This window comes from Fusarium mangiferae, assembly GCF_900044065.1.
Source record: "Fusarium mangiferae strain MRC7560 genome assembly, contig: FMAN_scaffold011, whole genome shotgun sequence".
Lineage (NCBI taxonomy): Eukaryota > Fungi > Ascomycota > Sordariomycetes > Hypocreales > Nectriaceae > Fusarium > Fusarium mangiferae.
This window is the reverse complement of record NW_024573931.1, coordinates 405,147-422,412: the sequence shown is the minus strand read 5'-3', so window position 1 is coordinate 422,412 and position 17,266 is coordinate 405,147. Positions and strand designations below refer to the sequence as shown.

Below are 17,266 nucleotides of genomic sequence, written 5' to 3'. Positions count from 1 at the left end.
CAAAGAAGGTCGGCGCAAGTAAAGGAAAGGAACTGTGGAACGTGCGGCAAGGTAGGGCATAATGCGAGAACGTGTCAAATAGTTGTTTCGATGTCTGGAGAAGAGGAAAGCGATTAGTTTTACTTGATTGCGTGATTTGTTGTGTTCTCATGACGATTCCTGTCTCAAGGGTTAAGATTTTTGTAACACTCGCTTGTTTGTAACACTCGCTTATCATGTACGTTAGCATTATAGTTATAGGGAATTATATTTTACATTTTATATAATATATTATAATAAAGTAGAATAATATATAGCTATATACTTTATATATTTAGTATAGATTTAGTTAAGAGCATAACGCCAATAAAATAGGTGGCAAAGACAACTAACTGCTAGAGCTCAGAGTCAATTATTCGGTGTCGAAACGGATAATCCTGGCTGTGCGGCGAGTTGTTAGGAGGTTCACGTTAGAGCTCACAGTATCATGTACAATAGGCAAAACTCAACAGCCTCTCAATCTGGGCCCTTTCAATTGATCTCAGAACCTCATCCGAAAGCTCAATCCCGAAGCATCCCAAAATTCCTCGTTTCACAAATCAACGCAGCAGCCCAAAACCGTCTAAATGACCCAGAAACCCAGTTCAAATAAAACAAACTGCATCAAGGACCTTGAGATATTCTAAGAGAACACTCCCAAGCAATCCCAATCTGGTCCATCACGCATGCGCCATGGCCCAGTCAAACCTTTCGGTTGTATCGAGAGGTACTTCAATAGATGCACCTTTCCCAGAAACCAGCTTCAAAACAGTGAATTCGGTTCTGATATTGGTGCTATCAACCCAGCAAATCCCATTATCGGAAGGACTGACAGCAATCACCCCTTGAGGATCTCTGTTGAAACCGACAAGGGCTACGCCAGGGTAAGTTACCGCCTCATCCATCGGCAAGATGGAATTGTCCAGGCGGTATGCTTGCAGTGCATGCACAACACGCTGTATCCTAGGATCAGCACCGTCCAGTGCTTGCATGAACTGTTGGACTTTAGCGGTTGGTCCCAGGAGATTTGCTATCTGACACATGACAAGACGTTGTATCAGATGCAACCGAGGGTCACCAATCGCCGCGCCAAAAGCTTCAAGGAGTAGCTGCGCGACAGCAGATAGCATGGAATCGGAGTCCAGCATCGCCTTCTGCAGCTGACATAGGAAAGCCAACAAGTCTTTTGCATCGGCTGACTTGTCCTTTAATGTGACAAGCAGGTCGAGAGCAACAGACTCGAGATTACGGGTATCTTGTCTGGTCGCAAGAGATACATCTCCAGACCAGGACGAAAAGACAACCCATGGTTGCCACTCGGCCGAGGTAAGGGAAATACTTGTCGAGTCAACAAGTACTCTCTCCGCAATACAATTCCAGGCATCAGACTCGACATTCAACGAAAGATATCGCAAGAATGTCGAAGCCCTCTGTATCTGTGAATTGATCGTTTCGTCACGCACCTTGATCGAAGCATCCTTCTCCTCAGAAGCTTGTTCAAGCTCCGAGATCCTCTGATGCTTCGTTTCAAGGTCACGTTGCTGCTCTTCAACAGTGAGCTGAAGAGCTTCACATTGACCTTTGACTCTGCTAAGCTCCTCATTTGCCGAAATGAGGCTCTTAGAGTCACTTGAACGAGCGATTTGGAGTTTCCCAAGTTCGTCAGAGACTTGTTGGAAACCCCTATCAGCTTCATTCTTCTCAGTCTGTAGACTTCTCAACTTATTGAGATGGTCATCGCGACTGGTTTCCAATTCTGATTGTAGCTGCTGCACCAAGGCGTTGGCTTTCTCAGAGGAGTTCTTCAGAGCTGTGATCTGCTTCCCTCGGTGCTCGTATTGTCGACTCAGCGAGGAGATCTGAGTAGTTTGGTTGCTGTGTAAAGATTCGTATCTCCTGACAGTGCCACTGAGCTCCGAAATCTTCATCTCCAGGCCAACCTTCTCATCCTCTGCCGTCTTAGCCCGACTCTCCGCCTCTACAGCCTTTGCTTCGGCTTTATAGACTTGAGCCTTGAGGGACGACTCGTTTCGTCTGGCCAAGTCTCGCTCCAATTGCGGATAATCTCTTGTGGCCTTTTCAAGGTCTTTCTTGGCCCGGTAGAGATCCCGAGATTGTTGTTCAGACGTCTTGGTCAACTTCTCGATCTGCTTTTTGCTCTTTTCCCAGGCCTTTTTGAACTCATCGCGCTCTTCGTTGTATCTAGTAGTGAGGCTGCGATTGTCACTCAGTGCCTTTTTGAGGGAAGCAAGCTGCTTTGCTGGATCGGACCCTTGGGCTGGCGGATCCGCGTTGGAAACCGCCAGTTCCCTGAGGGCCGTTTGTGCAGTTGCATTCGTCGCAGGGGTGACCTGGACACCCCAGCCGCTGTAGAACAGGCGGGTGTTCTCAGCTGACCCTGCGACGTAGTTCACCACTCTATCAGATGCTCTTTTGCGAGCCTCTTTGTCTTTCAGATCAATGCCAGTCAGAGGTTTACTCTGGCTCGCTATGATTGACTTCTTAGTGAGTGCAATATCTCCCTTAGGGCCGTTGGCCTCATTTCGGGCGATATCCGTCTCCTTCAGAAGGGCTGTGGTCTTTCGCAGCTTTTGCGGATCATAGCCAGCCATGGTAGCCTTGTCCTTGCCAGGGGGGGCACCATCTCTCAGAGCAGCTATTCCCCCGATGACCTTCCTGAGTTCATTCTCAGTCTGGTCAACTTGGGATAGCACGTCTGGTTGAAAGCTGTGATTTGCAGCAAGTGGTTGGCGCATGAGCGCAGAGTTCCTCGAGCTTGAAGCCATCTTGATGGGAGCATGGAAGAATGAAGTTTTAGAATGCGGACAGGATGAGATCACGGCACTTGACCTCCTCGACAAGAAAGGGGCGTCTACGTGAGCAATCCATGGGCTGTTGTGGAAGGAAGACCTCGACTTCAAAAGTGGAAGTCACGTACAGAGGACCAGGGGAACCCGTTACCTAGATCACATTATGAGAAATTAGAAACGATTACAATTATTGGTGCCCTGCATGAACAGGTCAACTCCCCTCTCGTTCACAATGGAGGACTAACGTTGGACTCGTGTACGTTTATGTGCAAATGCTGTGATGGCTTCCAAGTCAACTTTCGAGTGACGCATGGATCAATTGCAACTACTTTTGGCTTTGTATCTAGTAAACGGATCATACACTGTATTCAAGTCCAATGGAACTGGGGCATGAGTTGAATTTTGGATGCTGCGACTCTCTACCCCGTCCTGTAAGGACTAGATTCTCTCGGCTGGATTGAGCTCTCAGCCACAGGAACGAAACTGTAAGCTCAACACCAAGTAGCCAGAACCTGGAGTGAAGGCGTCTCGATAATAATAGCCCAAATACTTAGTGTTTATCTCTCAATGGAAGACATTGCGCATTGGATCATGCTGAAATTGGCACGTGAGGTTTGTATGTGTACGTACCAAGGTGGGTGCACCTTCCCTTCGACTTGAACTGACACGAAGCTCGTTTTCCCTTCAACATCACACTCTCAAAGCAATCCAGCAAAATGGACGCACAACAAGAGACTAGTCGTGTACTGAACCTCACACAGCTCGACCTCATCCTCTCTTTCCTCCCTGACGCGGGCGGCGCAAAGATCCTTCGTGATCAATTTGTGTCTGCCTGTCGGATAGTAGAGGCGAAGGAGAATGAGGCTCAAGCATCCCATGAGAGAGCCGAGAGCCAGTCGAACCTCCTTCGAGACCAGCTCGAGGAGCTTAAGACTGAGCGAGGAGAGTTCCAAAAGCAGAAGAGCCTAGAGACTGAGAAGCTCAAAGATGAGCAAGCCAAGCTCAAGGCACTTGCTGAAACACTGGGCTCACAGTTCCAACACCTTTCCACAAATGCGGGTAAAGTGACGGAAAGGGTGAACGATTGCCAGAAGACCGTGGCAGAAAAGCTTCACAGCCTTGCGGAGGCCATCTCACATCGTGCCTCTGACCGAGAAGAGAATGTCAATCTCCTCAACAAAAGGGTGGAAGACTTACTGAACTCCACCAAACAGAACACAAAAGACTTGTCCTCGATGAAGGGTAAGTCTGATGAGATGGCGACCGCAGTGGACTCTGTAAAAGAAGACCAGAAGCGGATCGAATCATCCCTCAGGAATGGTGTGACAATGGAAGGCATGACAGAGCAAATTGAGCCGCTTGTCGAACTTGCCAACGCCATCAATAAGGTAGTTGAGGAACAGCCTACAGTGCAGTTCTTGGATACCAAATTTGCTGAAGTTGGACGTCTTGCTGAGCAGCTTCAACAAGCCTATGCCAAGGTGAATGAGCTGACCCAAGAAAACCAGACACTCAGGAACGACAATGAGAACTTGAATACGGAAGTAGGTCATGCTCGTGACTTCAAAGCTCAGGCTAAGGATGCATTTGATGACTTTGAGGAGCGTGTCAAGGACAAGGACTCCAAAATAGAGGAGCTCCAAGGAGCGAGAAATGATTTGCACAACCAGTTGATGGAGGCAAATTCACAGATCTCCCAGGGTCAAGACGCAAGTCGAGAGCTTCAGAGGGTCCAGCGTTCACTTCGAACCGCTGAGGCTGACTGTCGAGAGCTCGCTAGTGTCAAGACCAGGCTACAGCAAGCAGAGCAGTCGGAACCGAGGCTGGCGCAAAAGGTCACAGAGCTCAAGCGCAGTTTCGAGGGCGAGAAAAAGGCTCATGACGTATGCTCATCCAAGCTGACAGAGGCTTTGACGAGCCTAAGAGATGTCAATCGCCAGAAGGAAAAGCTGGAGGATGACATTTTGCGGGTTCAAAACGAGCTAAAGGAGCTTCGCTCACAGCAGACCCTTGACCTTCAAAAGCAATTGAAGGATCAATGGGATGCTGTGAGCAAAGCGATGAAGGAACAACTGTCTGAAAGGCACAGCCATGAAGAAACTGTTCGTCAGTTGAAAGACTCGTGGTCTTCGGAGAAGGAAGCGCTGCAAGGTCAGATATCTGCCAAGGTTTCACTTATTGGGAATCTAGAGCAGGAAATCCAGACACTGCAGTCTAGAGTCTCTACACTTGAGCCCCTCCAAAGCGAGCTTAATACAGCGAATGGGAACATGAGCCGTATGAGTTCAGATTTGGAGGAAGCTAAGCTAAACCTACGGGACTCTGAGGCCAGAGTTACCGAGCTTGAAGAGGAGCTCGTTGTTTCTGGAACGGAGCTCGACCACCTCCAAGCTGAGAATGGGCGCCTTAAGGGGTCTAGTGAGTCTGTGTTACAGCAGCTCCAGGGCTCCGAAGGCACTGTCAAAAGGCTTCAGCAGGAGTGCGAAAACCTCCATGGAGAGCTCACTAGCTTGAAAGATCAGTCGGTTGTGGTCCCTGAAGATGTTCCTGGAGAATTGTCCAAGCTATACTACAGGGCGGCAGACCAGCTTTGCAATATCCCGATTGTCCTTGATACAACCGGTGAGCTCGAAATGCAGCAACTCGCAGCAGAGCTTATCACGTTGATTGATGGGTACAAGTGGAAAGAAAATCTGCTGGAGTTTCTCCGCTCTCGTTCTGAGGGTTGGTTTTGTCTTCAGCAAGTTATGGCCGGTGACAATGACTTGGTCGCAAACGGCGGCAAATGTCAGTACCACGACGATTGCCTATCAGTGAAGGTGGTCTTCCTCAATGGATCACCTACTCTCAAATTCATCTTTTCTGATTAGGGAGAGATGAAATCTGACGATTTTGTCCTAGTTCAATGTGGACAACCGTCGCGTATGTCTTGGGTGGTGGAAGGGTAGGAAGGATCATTTGGTAACGAAGGGCAAGCTCGTGGAGGCACATTTGGGATCATAGGCGGAGGTACAGGACAAGTAATGTAGAAATACTACTTTACAGAATTCGGTGGGCCTTCAATCTTCTCCTTGCCGTCTTTGTCACTGTATTGATGATCGCACGACTTGAAGGTAGTGTTGCCGCATCACTCCATGTTGTGCGGCAATGCATTCGCAACGGTCCGCCAGAATCGGATCTAAAATTAACAATGGAGATTAATATTGACAGGCACATTTGATATATGAATATTCATTTTTATCGCCGTAATCATTCGCACCTCATAGCGGAACGACCTCACGTGATCGCACAGTACGGCCTGAGGTCAAGTTGAGGGTCTCGTTCCTTCTTCCTTCCAGTTGCACGTTCAAACCTCGACACGGAATCATCAAACAAGATGGACTCTACTCGAGAAGAACTCCAGGAATCCCCTGAGATTGATGTTCCTCCTCCCGCCAAGCGTAGCGCAGAAATGCCAATGCTCTGGGACGAGGGCCATCGCAGTTTGATTGACGCCTGTGTCAGGCACAAATCGCTGCTTGAGCTCTTCCTACAGCTCAGTAGGTTAGCCGACGTCCTTGATGGGAATCAAACCATGAAGGACAACGACTTTCCTGTTTTCTCGACTGTCAACGCTCTGCGCAACTATGACTGGACTATGTGTGAATTATTGCACAGCATGTCGGTTGAAGTGGTGCAGAGCATTGTCAAGAATACCTTTGCCTTTGACGTGACGAACGGCAACATCAAGCCATTTCGTCTGCCCTCAGTGCTCCACGATGAAAAGACTCCTGGGGTTTACGTCGTTGGTATAAGGATAAAGGATCGCGATGGCCAATTCTTGAACATCAACGAATTGGAGGTCCTAATCCGTGATATGAAGCTATACGTCGAAGGGTACGAAGCCTATGCTAGACATGGTGGGTGGACTTCCGCTAACATGACGGTGGCGGAGCGTAGAGCCATCAACATGGTCAATGCTGTTGACAGTCACAGTGGATCACAGAGAGTCCAGAGTGACGGTCCCATGTTCATTGAAAAGGATGAAGAAGTTCCCAGGATCAGGGCCCTTATCAGCACATTCGAGGGGATGTGTGATAGGAGTCTTGATCCAACGGGACGAGTTTACATATCGCAGAGCCCCCTGTACGTAGGGTGCTCTAAGGATCTGAATAAACGTATGGGCGTATACAATAACCGTAACGTCAAAAACATCAATAAGCCCCTTGCGCTCACCATTTGCATTCTTAGGAAGCACACCAGATCGCCAGAGCTGGTAACTGGGTGCGTTCTGAGAATTCTCAGAAGCAGGCAGCTACCCATGGCAGAGCAGCTAGTTTGCACAATCGCTGGATCCCTCGTCTATCAGCACGGCTTCAATGCTGTGGAGACCGGAGGTACAGGATACCAAAACTTGCCAACCGATGCAGGCCTGAAAGACAACATAAAGTACATCATATGTGGTACTCAGGTCATGATCAGTAATCTGAAAGAAAGCCTTGGAGAGATTGATCTGCGAAGACGATTCCTCCATCATCTAGACCAAGTTTCAGGTGAAATCATACGTCTGAAAGAGATCTTGAAACGTTGTGAAGATGAAATTCAAGATCTACCTTCTGGCGTAGACTTCGACCAGGTCTTGACCGACATCTCTGCTATTGTGCAAAGTGTGAGGCTCAACCTGAAGGATAAACGAGAGGCCTTGAAGTTCTGGCAATTAATGCTAGAAATTCAGGACATCATCGTTGACGAAACCGGTGTGGGAGTACACCTCATTGACCATGATATGGCCAATAAGGGTAATTGACATGAATCCACGCTCACGGGTGCTAAATAGTTCAATTTACCGTTCTTATGTTGAGCTATGTCTTGATTCTCGGGATGCCGCGGGTGGCTAAGGAGGAGGAGGAGTACCGGCAGCGATGAAGAAAAAGACCAAAGGTTGCAGCGATACTTCCATCAGCCTCTTGATTCCATCGATGATAGCTGCGCCCCAGGCTGCGAGTCTGTAGTTTCGGTGTAGAGAAAAGCGACCATGTATCGAGTAGTGTGCACATCGAATTCATTGACTGTAATGACCTTTGATGTTGTTTCGTGCGTGAAATGTTGATGAGAGCCGGCAAGTGAGCGTACAACTAACTCTTCTTTCTTTTCTGTCCCCGTCGAACTCTGGGCCACCGAGGTGCCGTGGGCGGCTTATGAGGCGGAGAAGCGGCGGCACTGAAAACAAAGGTCACGGTTCCGGCGGTGCCTTTTGGTGTCGGAGAAATGCTTGTGAATTAATATATAACGTTTGCTGTCGCTTTCGTATATCTGAGCGATGAGAGGGATCTTCCTCTTGAGAACCTGTCGTGAAAAATGGTCTAGAGCACAGAGTTGAAAGTTCTAATGCTTGCGTGTCACACTAGAATCATCAGTGGATGATCGTAGTATCAAGAGATAAGCTCACAATGCTTGTCTTTAGCTCGAATGTCTGTTCACCGAGATGGCTCATTGCGAGTTAGGCTTCGGCGCGATGAGTGAGGCCAACAGCATCACGCTCGCATATGTGCCTGGTTCGAAGAGGCGTCAGATGGTGGCAGTTGAGATTGACCAGCACGGCCTTAACGAGAAAAGTACGGACAGAAAGAGTTGAGGTCTGGTGAGGGCCAATTTGGGGAATCAGTGGTGGGATGTTCAACTCCTCCGGGCAGACTAGACCTAGGTGACAGAGGACAGGACAGTGTTAGGCTGCTAAACACATGCACTGTGCCACACTCTTTCCAGGACCCACCCGACCTCGATGAATTGCTCCGCCAATGAGAGCGCCAGGACCCCACTGGTAGCACGCTGACATGGATCCAGCTGTAAGTAAGCCGATCAACCCGCTAAAGAGCGCTAAAACTGCTTCTTATCTTAGGGGAGAGCGCCCAACACGATGCGGTCCTCGTACCGCTGGTCCAAAAGGCACGCCGATGTAGAAATGCCCTAGAACATATAGTCTTGACTTTCGTATAGTTTACGATACACTGAGACAATTCAAGCTTAATTTCAATTGTCTATGAATTATGCACAACAAATACATTTTCTAATCTTCAAATGGTGAGGTAAGAACTGGACTGGAATCAGGCTATGAATTTCTCGCCAGGAAAAGGGGGTCCGGGAAGCAGTATTCTCTGGTTGATATCACAGCCAGCGGCGGATCGGCTTCAGCTTGAGGGCTTAGTTACCGTCGCATCACGTGTAGCGTCTTGAAGCATTGCCATCACTATGAGATTCAAGTAATTCATTCATCGCGAGCTTTGTGTTCTTGAAAAGGTTCTGGTACTCAAGACGTCACGTCAAAATGAGGACCAGGGCTTCTTTAGCAGTCACAGAGGAGCGCATTTGGTCAATGGTTTGACGATAGATGGTGAGGAGACTTGAATAGAATTGGAAGATGCATCGACAGATATTTCCACCAGTTCCCCGTTATGGGGTATCTTAGCTGCGTTGCTCCGTATCTAAACCCGACATTCCTGTATGGGCTTCCGCTTGTAATGACAACTCTTCCCATTTCTTCTCCCTGACATCTTTGTCTTTCTCGTTGCGGGCAAAAACGATATCTGCCAGACCCCCATCTTCTTGACAGCCATGACTGAAGACTCCTTTGAAGAAGAACCCTGTGCTTCGGAATAAATCGTCTATCTCCGTAGTGCGTCTCATCGAGGTATTTCGGCTTATTGAGTAGTCGGAGCATTTGGATCGGGAACGGGGTTCTCGGGGACTGGAAGGTTGTTCTCAACACGCCAGGCTCGATACTTGAGGGAGCTGCCCTCGCTCATATCCTTGGAGTCAGGGTTTTCCTTCCAAGGCCAGCCAGGCGCCAGATCGATCTTTGCGGCGGGTTTGTCTGTGGATATAGTCAGCGTTGTCCAGATGGCACGGAAAATGAACTCACAGATGTCCATCCAGACAGTTTTGTCGACAAAGTACTCAAAGAATACCCTGCCCACATCATGGGCCTCAATGCCTTGTTCTGTCGCCTTCTCATGCAACTTGGCGCTGACGACTTTGACGGCTAAGCGGTATCTCTCTATCAAACGCTTCTCATAGTAATGCTCATCAGCCCTCAGATAGGCGCTCAGCCACTGGATCCGAGCCTTTTCATCAAAGGGGTTGACCTCTGATGGGTCTTGCAGACCGTATTTGCTCATTGCCGCTGATTGTGTATGTGTTGTGTTCGTTGTATTTGAAGAAACTTTGGTAGAGCGTGTTGCATGGGGAAGGAAAAGTGCGGGGTGTCTCGAGTAAGAGAAATTTGAGGTGCAGCACAGGCTGGACCAGTGTTACACAAGGTGGGCTGGGTCTGCGGTTCAGTGCTTGATCAGGCCGCGGCCATCGCGAGGGGCACAAAAGTGGTCACAAGTCAGTGAACAGTAATCCCCCACCTCTGTGAGTGCCAAGGACCTTTCTATCACATTCACGATGATCAAATGGAGGTAATACTTCTAAATATGGCGGTCGAACACATACCAGATAACATCGGACATGGCAATGATAGCGGACTACTATGAAGCACAACCGTCTCCTCGTGGTAGGGGATATTGACGAAGACAGGGGCTGAGGGCATTTTGAAGTACCAATTCAATTGAACTTTACTCTCCACACTAATACCGCCGTGTTTCGAGGCTACGATATACCGTCAAGTCAACCATTCAGGGAAAACACGCCAGTAGCCTGGAACTCGAATCTCAGCGTTCCCCGACTTGCTCATTTTATGAAGATTCAGGGCTTCACGGCCTGCTATTACTCTTCGCTCGGAAGTTCGAATACTGCAGTGAGATTGGTGCCAATGAGATGTTTGAGAAACTGACGCTGGGCGTTCATTTGCCTTGCAGTCATTTTTGGAGGTTCCTCGGCAGTAAAAGGGATTTACCATTCGTCCTTTCACGCCAAAAATGCTGCGGTAGACACATCATGGCAGCTTCATTCTTGTTTGCGTGTGAGCACTGTGTACCTGTCCCTCCGGGGGCTCCTGGCGGAGGGCCTTTCCTCGCTACGCTCGTGCCCTCAATTGAACCAACGCTGAATGTTTTTCTCTGCGTGAAAGGTTTCCAAGTGGCCCCCTGAACAATCTCTCACCAGAAATGTTCCCGGGCGAACGTCGCGGCCATCTGTCGGTCGAGGCTGATATGAGAGAGCTTCAGACCTCTCCAACAACATCACCCTCGCTATTCTGTCGGCAGTTACGTTGATAAGGTTTAGATGTTAAAAGAGGCCACGATTGTTGTCAGCTTTTCCGCTGTTGTGATCGTCTTTTTCGAAGCGGGATGGCGCGGATTGACCATTTGAGGGCACACTGGTATTGACACGGACTGGACCCGTGTTTCCCAGACTCAAAAAGACACGGTATTCTTCCTCGAAAGTACCGTCGTTTTGGAAATTACTCATAGGTTATGAGTTGGGGGTGGGGACATTGGACCATCAAATCGGGGCTCGTGTTGAAGGTGAGGAGGTGACACCAGGGCGGTCAAAGTCGTAGTCAACGCCCCGAAAGACGGCTGGCACAGACAGGCCCAAACCTCTTCCATTTACATGGATCTGAGTGAGAGTCGAGAGGCTGAGAAGGCAGCAAACATCCATACCCAAGTCGGCTGTGTGGGTTCCGGGTACTGTGGTTCGAGGGGAATGGCCAACTGAAAACAGCCGAACCCGGCCGTCGTTGATGTTCCTCGTGACGATCAAGTTATTGGACAGTGGCGGGAGAATGGAGAATCCTCATGGAATAGACATCGATAATGTTCATTTTGACGAGTTTTACGGCCTCACGATCGGAAGGGTGGAGTGCTTGGACCATTGTTCGAGCTTCGTGGTCCATCTTGCGTTCTTGTTAAGCTTGCTTGCGGTAGTCTTTCTGCGCTCAGTTTGAAATCGGGGTACATCGTGACTGTGCTGCGAAAGAATATGCAACTGTCAGTATACGTACACTTCAGAGGCTGATTCACTTGTCCATGTACTCAAAGTAATCCACGTATCAGTCAGCGAGTGTCCAGTTCACAGGTAAGCGGAAAGTCACCGCTCATGGTGGGCTATCGTTTCTCAGCTTGTAGGTTTCGGGGCCGGGTCGTTCGCCGAAGGCGGCCTCTACTCTTGTGAAGATTGAGGCTCATCGCAGAGCATGTAGTATCGGGCAGCCAGCGTTGAATCGCAAGGCTCTGTGTTCGTGGTCCCTTGTGATTAGAAGACCTCCACGTGCTGAACGCACGTTTGAGAGGAAAGGGGAATGGTCGACGACGATGTCCATACCAATAAAGCCTCAGTCGAGCAAGAAGCTGAAGTACCATGGACTTTACATTTCTCTTTCCGGAAGTCTGATGTGTTGCCGTAGATCCGTCACATTTCGCGACTGGAGGTAGACATATCGCGCACCGTCGGCGTTCGACTTGGTCAAGTTGAAAGGTTGTCAATGGGGCGGAATCACGACCACCTGTGGTGGAAATGAAGCTCACCCATGAGATCAATCGTCTCTGGACGTGGGGAGAACTGTAAACAATTCGAAGTCAGCTAATAAGACCCGTGGTGATTGCAGATGGTTTGAATATCCCTTCAAAGTCCGCAATGGATATGGAGCGGCGATGGGGAGCCAGACATCGAAAGGGGGTCCCGCGGCCATTCATGAGGTCAATTGCGGCATGTAATGGGGTTGATCTTCCGGGGAAAAGAGAGGATACCGTCGCTGTTTCTGCATCTTCACGTCAGGGAATAGCTACGTCCATGGATTGACACTCTTCCGACACGATTCGGTATGACAGTCATTGAGTGATATCGAGTGAACCTCAACCTGGCATGCCTCACGGGTTACTTTCAAGGACACCTTGTCGCGTGACGATCCCATCTCCTGATGCTCTCGTTGTTCAAGGCTCGGGAGACGTTCGGCCGCGACCTGTATAGCTTGTATTCCTCAGAAGAATATTCGCGATGTAGAGATCGATGGGCTGGAACGCCGGTGAAATTGTAGGGGAGTGCTCCGTTGATGAGGGCGACTGAAGGTGGTAAGAACAGTAGTATCTACAAACACGATGTTAGCTTCAGTACTGTGAAATGCTTGCGGATAATGCCACTCTCACTGACAATTATTCGACTGGGGACTGTCGCGTGTCGTCCGAGGGGCATGGTTCGTCTTGACGCAACAGTCTAGACTAAAACTTGTCATCAGGGCTAGAGGTGATTTAAGCTGAGAGACCGATTCAGTAAGCGCTAGCCGCGTGGACTTTTAGAACTACTGGTCAAGTCTTGGTCGAATGGCCTCCCTTGAAGATGGCCCTGTTAGCTTTGTCTGGTTCGGGGGTGAACTGGGAATGGATTCGGGTGGCCGGCGCCGTTTTAAATGATTGGCAAGTCCTTGAAGGGCAGCTTTTGCCGTACTTTCTGATTAGGATAAGAGTACTTTTCGAATCTCCCAGCCTGGTCAGCGTTGCGATACGGATACAGGCCAATTCGTATGGTCTCTTCAGGATTCTGGAAAAATTCGCTGGGAAGTTCAGGCGCCACGGTCTCAGTGTTGTTCTCCAGGGCAAATTGTTTTTGAGGCGGCAACATTTGTAGATGCCGCCATAATCCGTCGGTTGATTCTTGGTCTCTGGTCGGAGCCACCACAAGCGCTCTGGTGTGTTCGTCGTTGGGGTCGCATGTCTCTGGTGAACACCGGACCCAGGCCCTCACGAGGGTTAGAGTCAGTCGATCGAGCTGGGTCATTGAAGTCTTCCCCTTTCGCCAGATGCAATCACTGCGGCTATCTCTGCGCAATCCTTGGGCTCTCCCGGGATAACTCTGTGCAATGGGAGGCTGTATCTTATGAGCGTACCCAGAAGTAAGATCTGAGCGCTGTTCACCGAATGCAACACCAACCGTACCGCAGTGTACAGATCGCCAGCCATCCGAATCAGCCATAACGGGGTCATCCAACAGGGTATGTGACACCTGGTTGACTTCCGATGCGCTCGAGGTTGCGGTAAGGCCCGGCGCCTTGGGTAGATTCCGATCGATTTCGAGGTATGGGATAGCTCTTGGATATTTGGACGACAAGAGCATGCTTCTTGGTGACAATGGAAGCGCGATCTGCCTGGGACTTGCGTTGGGGTGTGACCAGGAACTATGGAGCCAAGACTTCAGTATGTGCTCGACTGGAGGCTTATTGATTTGAGACCAGCCGACCAGTTCCCACGTACACATTTCTCATGCAAAACCGAAGATTGAAGCCACTCTGAGCTCCTCAACAGTTGTAAACTTGCCGTCATGGACTTTGACTTCTCATCCTTGGACTAGCTCGTCCACGCATGATAACCTTCGAGGACGTGCTGACTGTTCAGTCTTCCCGAGGTGGAGAAAGACTCAATGCTTCATGCTGATCAGACGAACCCCCGAGACTTTCGGTGATGGAGAGAGCCGACGAAATATGGCGAGCGAATGAATGGAAGAAGGCAATGGTGCCTTCATGGCTTCGGATGACCTGAGCGCCCAGGTGCATTACCTTCGGACCCTTGCCTACCAGGGGCGTGATTCGCGAGATGGCAATCAGTAGGCCACTCAAGATTATTGGCCGAGTAGCTGCTGATACCGTTCTGAAGAGCGGATGTCGAGTTGTTCATGGCATAAGACTTGTGGCCTGAAAGGCGAACAGGGAGGAGGTAACAACAAAAGGCTCATACGTCGTGAAGCGACGGAGCGCTGAAGAAGTCATGCATGTGACGCAAGGAGCAGACTCATGAGATGGAGAGTGTCACCGCTTGTTGTCACAAAAGAGCGGACCATGTTGTTTGAGCCAAGGTGTCATGGGATGGGTTCCTGGTCGGCAACTGGGAAGACTGTAGGTTTGAGAGCGATTGTACACCTGTTGCTCGCAAAGAATCGAGGGCGCGGCGGATGGGGCGAGCTTAATCTGGCAAACGTTGTCCCCGTACCTGTCAATCTGCAATTGAGACTTGAGAACGACGTGCAAGGGATGCGCGGGCGTCTCATTAACGATAAGCTGATTGGTTCTAGATTTCGTTCTGAGTCGGGCTAGGATGATGCGAGATCAGATAAACCTGAATATGGAAAGAAGAGGTCAGCGAAGGGAGCACGGGGGCATTGTTGGCATAAGGATGAGGATCATACTGCGCCGAAGCTCAAGTCCTCCATCACTATGAGTGTGACGTGATTGGTTGGGGTCGGCCGGGACTGAAACCGTGAGTTCGAGGCAGCGCAAGGCGTGGTGAAAGTCAATGCGAAACTCGAGTAATGGCCAACTCTTGGGGACTCGGAAACAAGGCGAAGTTCGATGGGGCCGTCAATGGTTGTTGATGGAATCGGCCTTTGAAGTGTAGAGCCTTACATACGCCATGTCATCCCAGGTCCAGTGATGTTGAGTTCAAATGGAGGAGTGCGAGCTTTCATGATCGCTTGACTCGGATCCGAGACAGACCTCAGCTTGTGGAGCGCTTGTGTTGATGTGAACTGGTGTGTCGACCCAAGCTGTTTGTTCTTCGCAGACTCCGATAATGTCGTAGAGTGCTGCTTCCAATGTTGATCTCCTCACATTAAAGGCCAAACTCCTCAAGTACCTCATCTTTGCCAGCAATGGATGCGGGGCTGCGAGTGATCTTCGTCGATTTTGGCGTTGTTGGGCAGCTAACGTGCATCGAAATGGGTGTGTGGATGTCCATTGACTGTGTGAGTCGGATGAGCGGTTGAAGAGTGTGATGTTCGAAAGGTCTTGGAAGGAAAGCTACACTCCGGACGTCGACAATTCCCTCAGCCGATTCCCGCCGTCAGTTGCAGCGCATTGGGCGAGGTGGACTGACAACACTTCCCGGGACAAGCTACCGCCTCATTCACTTCTTGTCTGTCTCCACCTTTGGACTCAAAAGAAGTCTGAAGGGGCCCGGCGAGGTGTGATATTGTCTGTGTACATGAGGTTAGCTTCGATAGTTGCTGAGGATCGGAACAGCAAGCTCACCGTTGGTATTGGGATGGCCTGGCGAAGTTCGTGGAATCACGGCGTTGAATTCCGAGTTCATCCGAGCCAGTTTTCAGTCTCTGCAGTAGTCATCTCGAACTTCTTGGTTCTCCCAACGGGGACCTGGTGCAGCGATCGTGGGCTCCGGTCCAATTTCATGCTTTTCGCACAAATTCAAGGCCCCTCGAGTTCATCATTGGTGAGTACCGTCTTGAGTCGCTTGGTGAGATGTCGATCAGAGTTCAGTGTCGCCTTTGCTATTCGGTAATGGAGTGTCGCACGACTGGGCGGTTGACTTAGCCGTGAATGCCGTTCGGGCCCGGGCGTGCCATTTTCACGACCCAGGCTGAGACGCGTTTGACGGCGCTAATCTGGGACCCGATCGTAGAGAGTCGTAAACTGAACACGACGCGTCTTAAAGGCATGGCCGTGAATGAACTCCTTCGAAAGCGGAATGTGTTGTAATGTTTTGGTAGAGTTGGGCGGGTCAGAGTGACTGAGGGGTGCACGTCCCCGCTGCATTCTGGTTGCTTCATGGTGTACGATGCACAGGCCCACCAAGTTGCCTGAACGTTCACTGGCCCTTACTTCAGTTCTCTTCATCCTTTTGACTCTTATCCTATTCTTTCGTATATCCTTGCGCTCCTCAAAACCTTCCCGGTTTCCAGCTCTTAAGCTACCTGCCGTCATGAATACTCCAGAGGCTGTGGAACGTTGTGTCCACTTGATCTCTACCTTGCGTAGATACGGATGTTTCGACGATCAACGCTTTGAGTCCGCTTATAAGACACGCGCTGAAACTGTCAGTGCCGACCTTAAGAACTGGGGCGCGATCAGTGTAGACCACACGGTCTTCCGATATACACTGGAATCTGCCGTATGGAAAGACTCCTGTAGGTGCAATACATCCTAACTGATAACCCTATGCCTGACTTTCTCTTAGTCTGTCATCTTGATTCGCCGCCGGAGTTTCCTTGGAGTATCACCGACTTCCAACCGAGAACGTTTTTGTACTACCGATGGAGCCTCGTCTTTCTCCTGATCAAAGCACTCTCTGGCCGACGACCCCCTCTCCCACTCAACAACGAATGTGATACGGATATGTCAATCTGATCAAGCAACGCTTACTCGAAACATGTTCTCCTATGCGACCAGGATAGCGATACCTCCAATGCGGCGTGGATTTTCAGATGTGGAAGAGTCATTGTACTTGAGTTTGCCGGAGCAGATCGGTGATCGGGACACAGAAGGATAAGAAACCACATCCTAAGGGGTACATTCATGAACAAAGAGCCTGCATCAGATGCAGTAACAAAGATTTCATTTCAGATTGCACAAATTGAACATTTATGCGTGTCTATAATGAACCAGAACTGGGACCTATCTTACCTCACCACGTTTTCAGTTGACTACATGATTATCCTTCGTGAAAGTTATCTCTGTCTCTTGCATACATCTCTCCAGAAATCGAGCCATTCGGGCGAGTTGAATCCGAAAAACG

The 17,266-nt window shown here is 49.7% G+C and overlaps 6 protein-coding genes across 6 annotated transcripts; 3 read left to right on the top strand and 3 right to left on the bottom strand.

Annotated features, from left to right (window-relative positions):
- Nucleotides 1-698: 698 nt before the first annotated feature.
- Nucleotides 699-2,804, bottom strand: FMAN_09934 (uncharacterized protein; the record flags this gene model as incomplete). Its single annotated transcript, XM_041820551.1, has 1 exon — nt 699-2,804. The coding sequence occupies one exon, from the start codon at nt 2,802-2,804 to the stop codon at nt 699-701; it is 2,106 nt and encodes a 701-aa protein (XP_041686420.1).
- Nucleotides 2,805-3,544: 740 nt separating this feature from the next.
- On the top strand, nt 3,545-5,698 carry FMAN_09933 (uncharacterized protein; the record flags this gene model as incomplete). Its single annotated transcript, XM_041820550.1, has 1 exon — nt 3,545-5,698. One exon carries the CDS (start codon nt 3,545-3,547, stop codon nt 5,696-5,698), a length of 2,154 nt encoding a protein of 717 aa, XP_041686419.1.
- A 506-nt stretch (nt 5,699-6,204) lies between these two features.
- FMAN_09932 (uncharacterized protein) lies at nt 6,205-7,614 on the top strand (the record flags this gene model as incomplete). The annotated part of the gene is made up of 1 exon (XM_041820549.1): nt 6,205-7,614. The coding sequence occupies one exon, from the start codon at nt 6,205-6,207 to the stop codon at nt 7,612-7,614; it is 1,410 nt and encodes a 469-aa protein (XP_041686418.1).
- Nucleotides 7,615-9,505: 1,891 nt separating this feature from the next.
- FMAN_09931 (uncharacterized protein) lies at nt 9,506-9,982 on the bottom strand (the record flags this gene model as incomplete). The annotated part of the gene is made up of 2 exons (XM_041820548.1): nt 9,506-9,678; nt 9,727-9,982. 2 exons carry the CDS (start codon nt 9,980-9,982, stop codon nt 9,506-9,508), a joined length of 429 nt encoding a protein of 142 aa, XP_041686417.1.
- Nucleotides 9,983-13,151: 3,169 nt separating this feature from the next.
- On the bottom strand, nt 13,152-13,859 carry FMAN_09930 (uncharacterized protein; the record flags this gene model as incomplete). Its single annotated transcript, XM_041820547.1, has 1 exon — nt 13,152-13,859. The coding sequence occupies one exon, from the start codon at nt 13,857-13,859 to the stop codon at nt 13,152-13,154; it is 708 nt and encodes a 235-aa protein (XP_041686416.1).
- A 2,594-nt stretch (nt 13,860-16,453) lies between these two features.
- FMAN_09929 (uncharacterized protein) lies at nt 16,454-16,878 on the top strand (the record flags this gene model as incomplete). Its single annotated transcript, XM_041820546.1, has 2 exons — nt 16,454-16,658; nt 16,709-16,878. The coding sequence occupies 2 exons, from the start codon at nt 16,454-16,456 to the stop codon at nt 16,876-16,878; spliced, it is 375 nt and encodes a 124-aa protein (XP_041686415.1).
- Between the last annotated feature and the right edge of the window lie 388 nt (nt 16,879-17,266).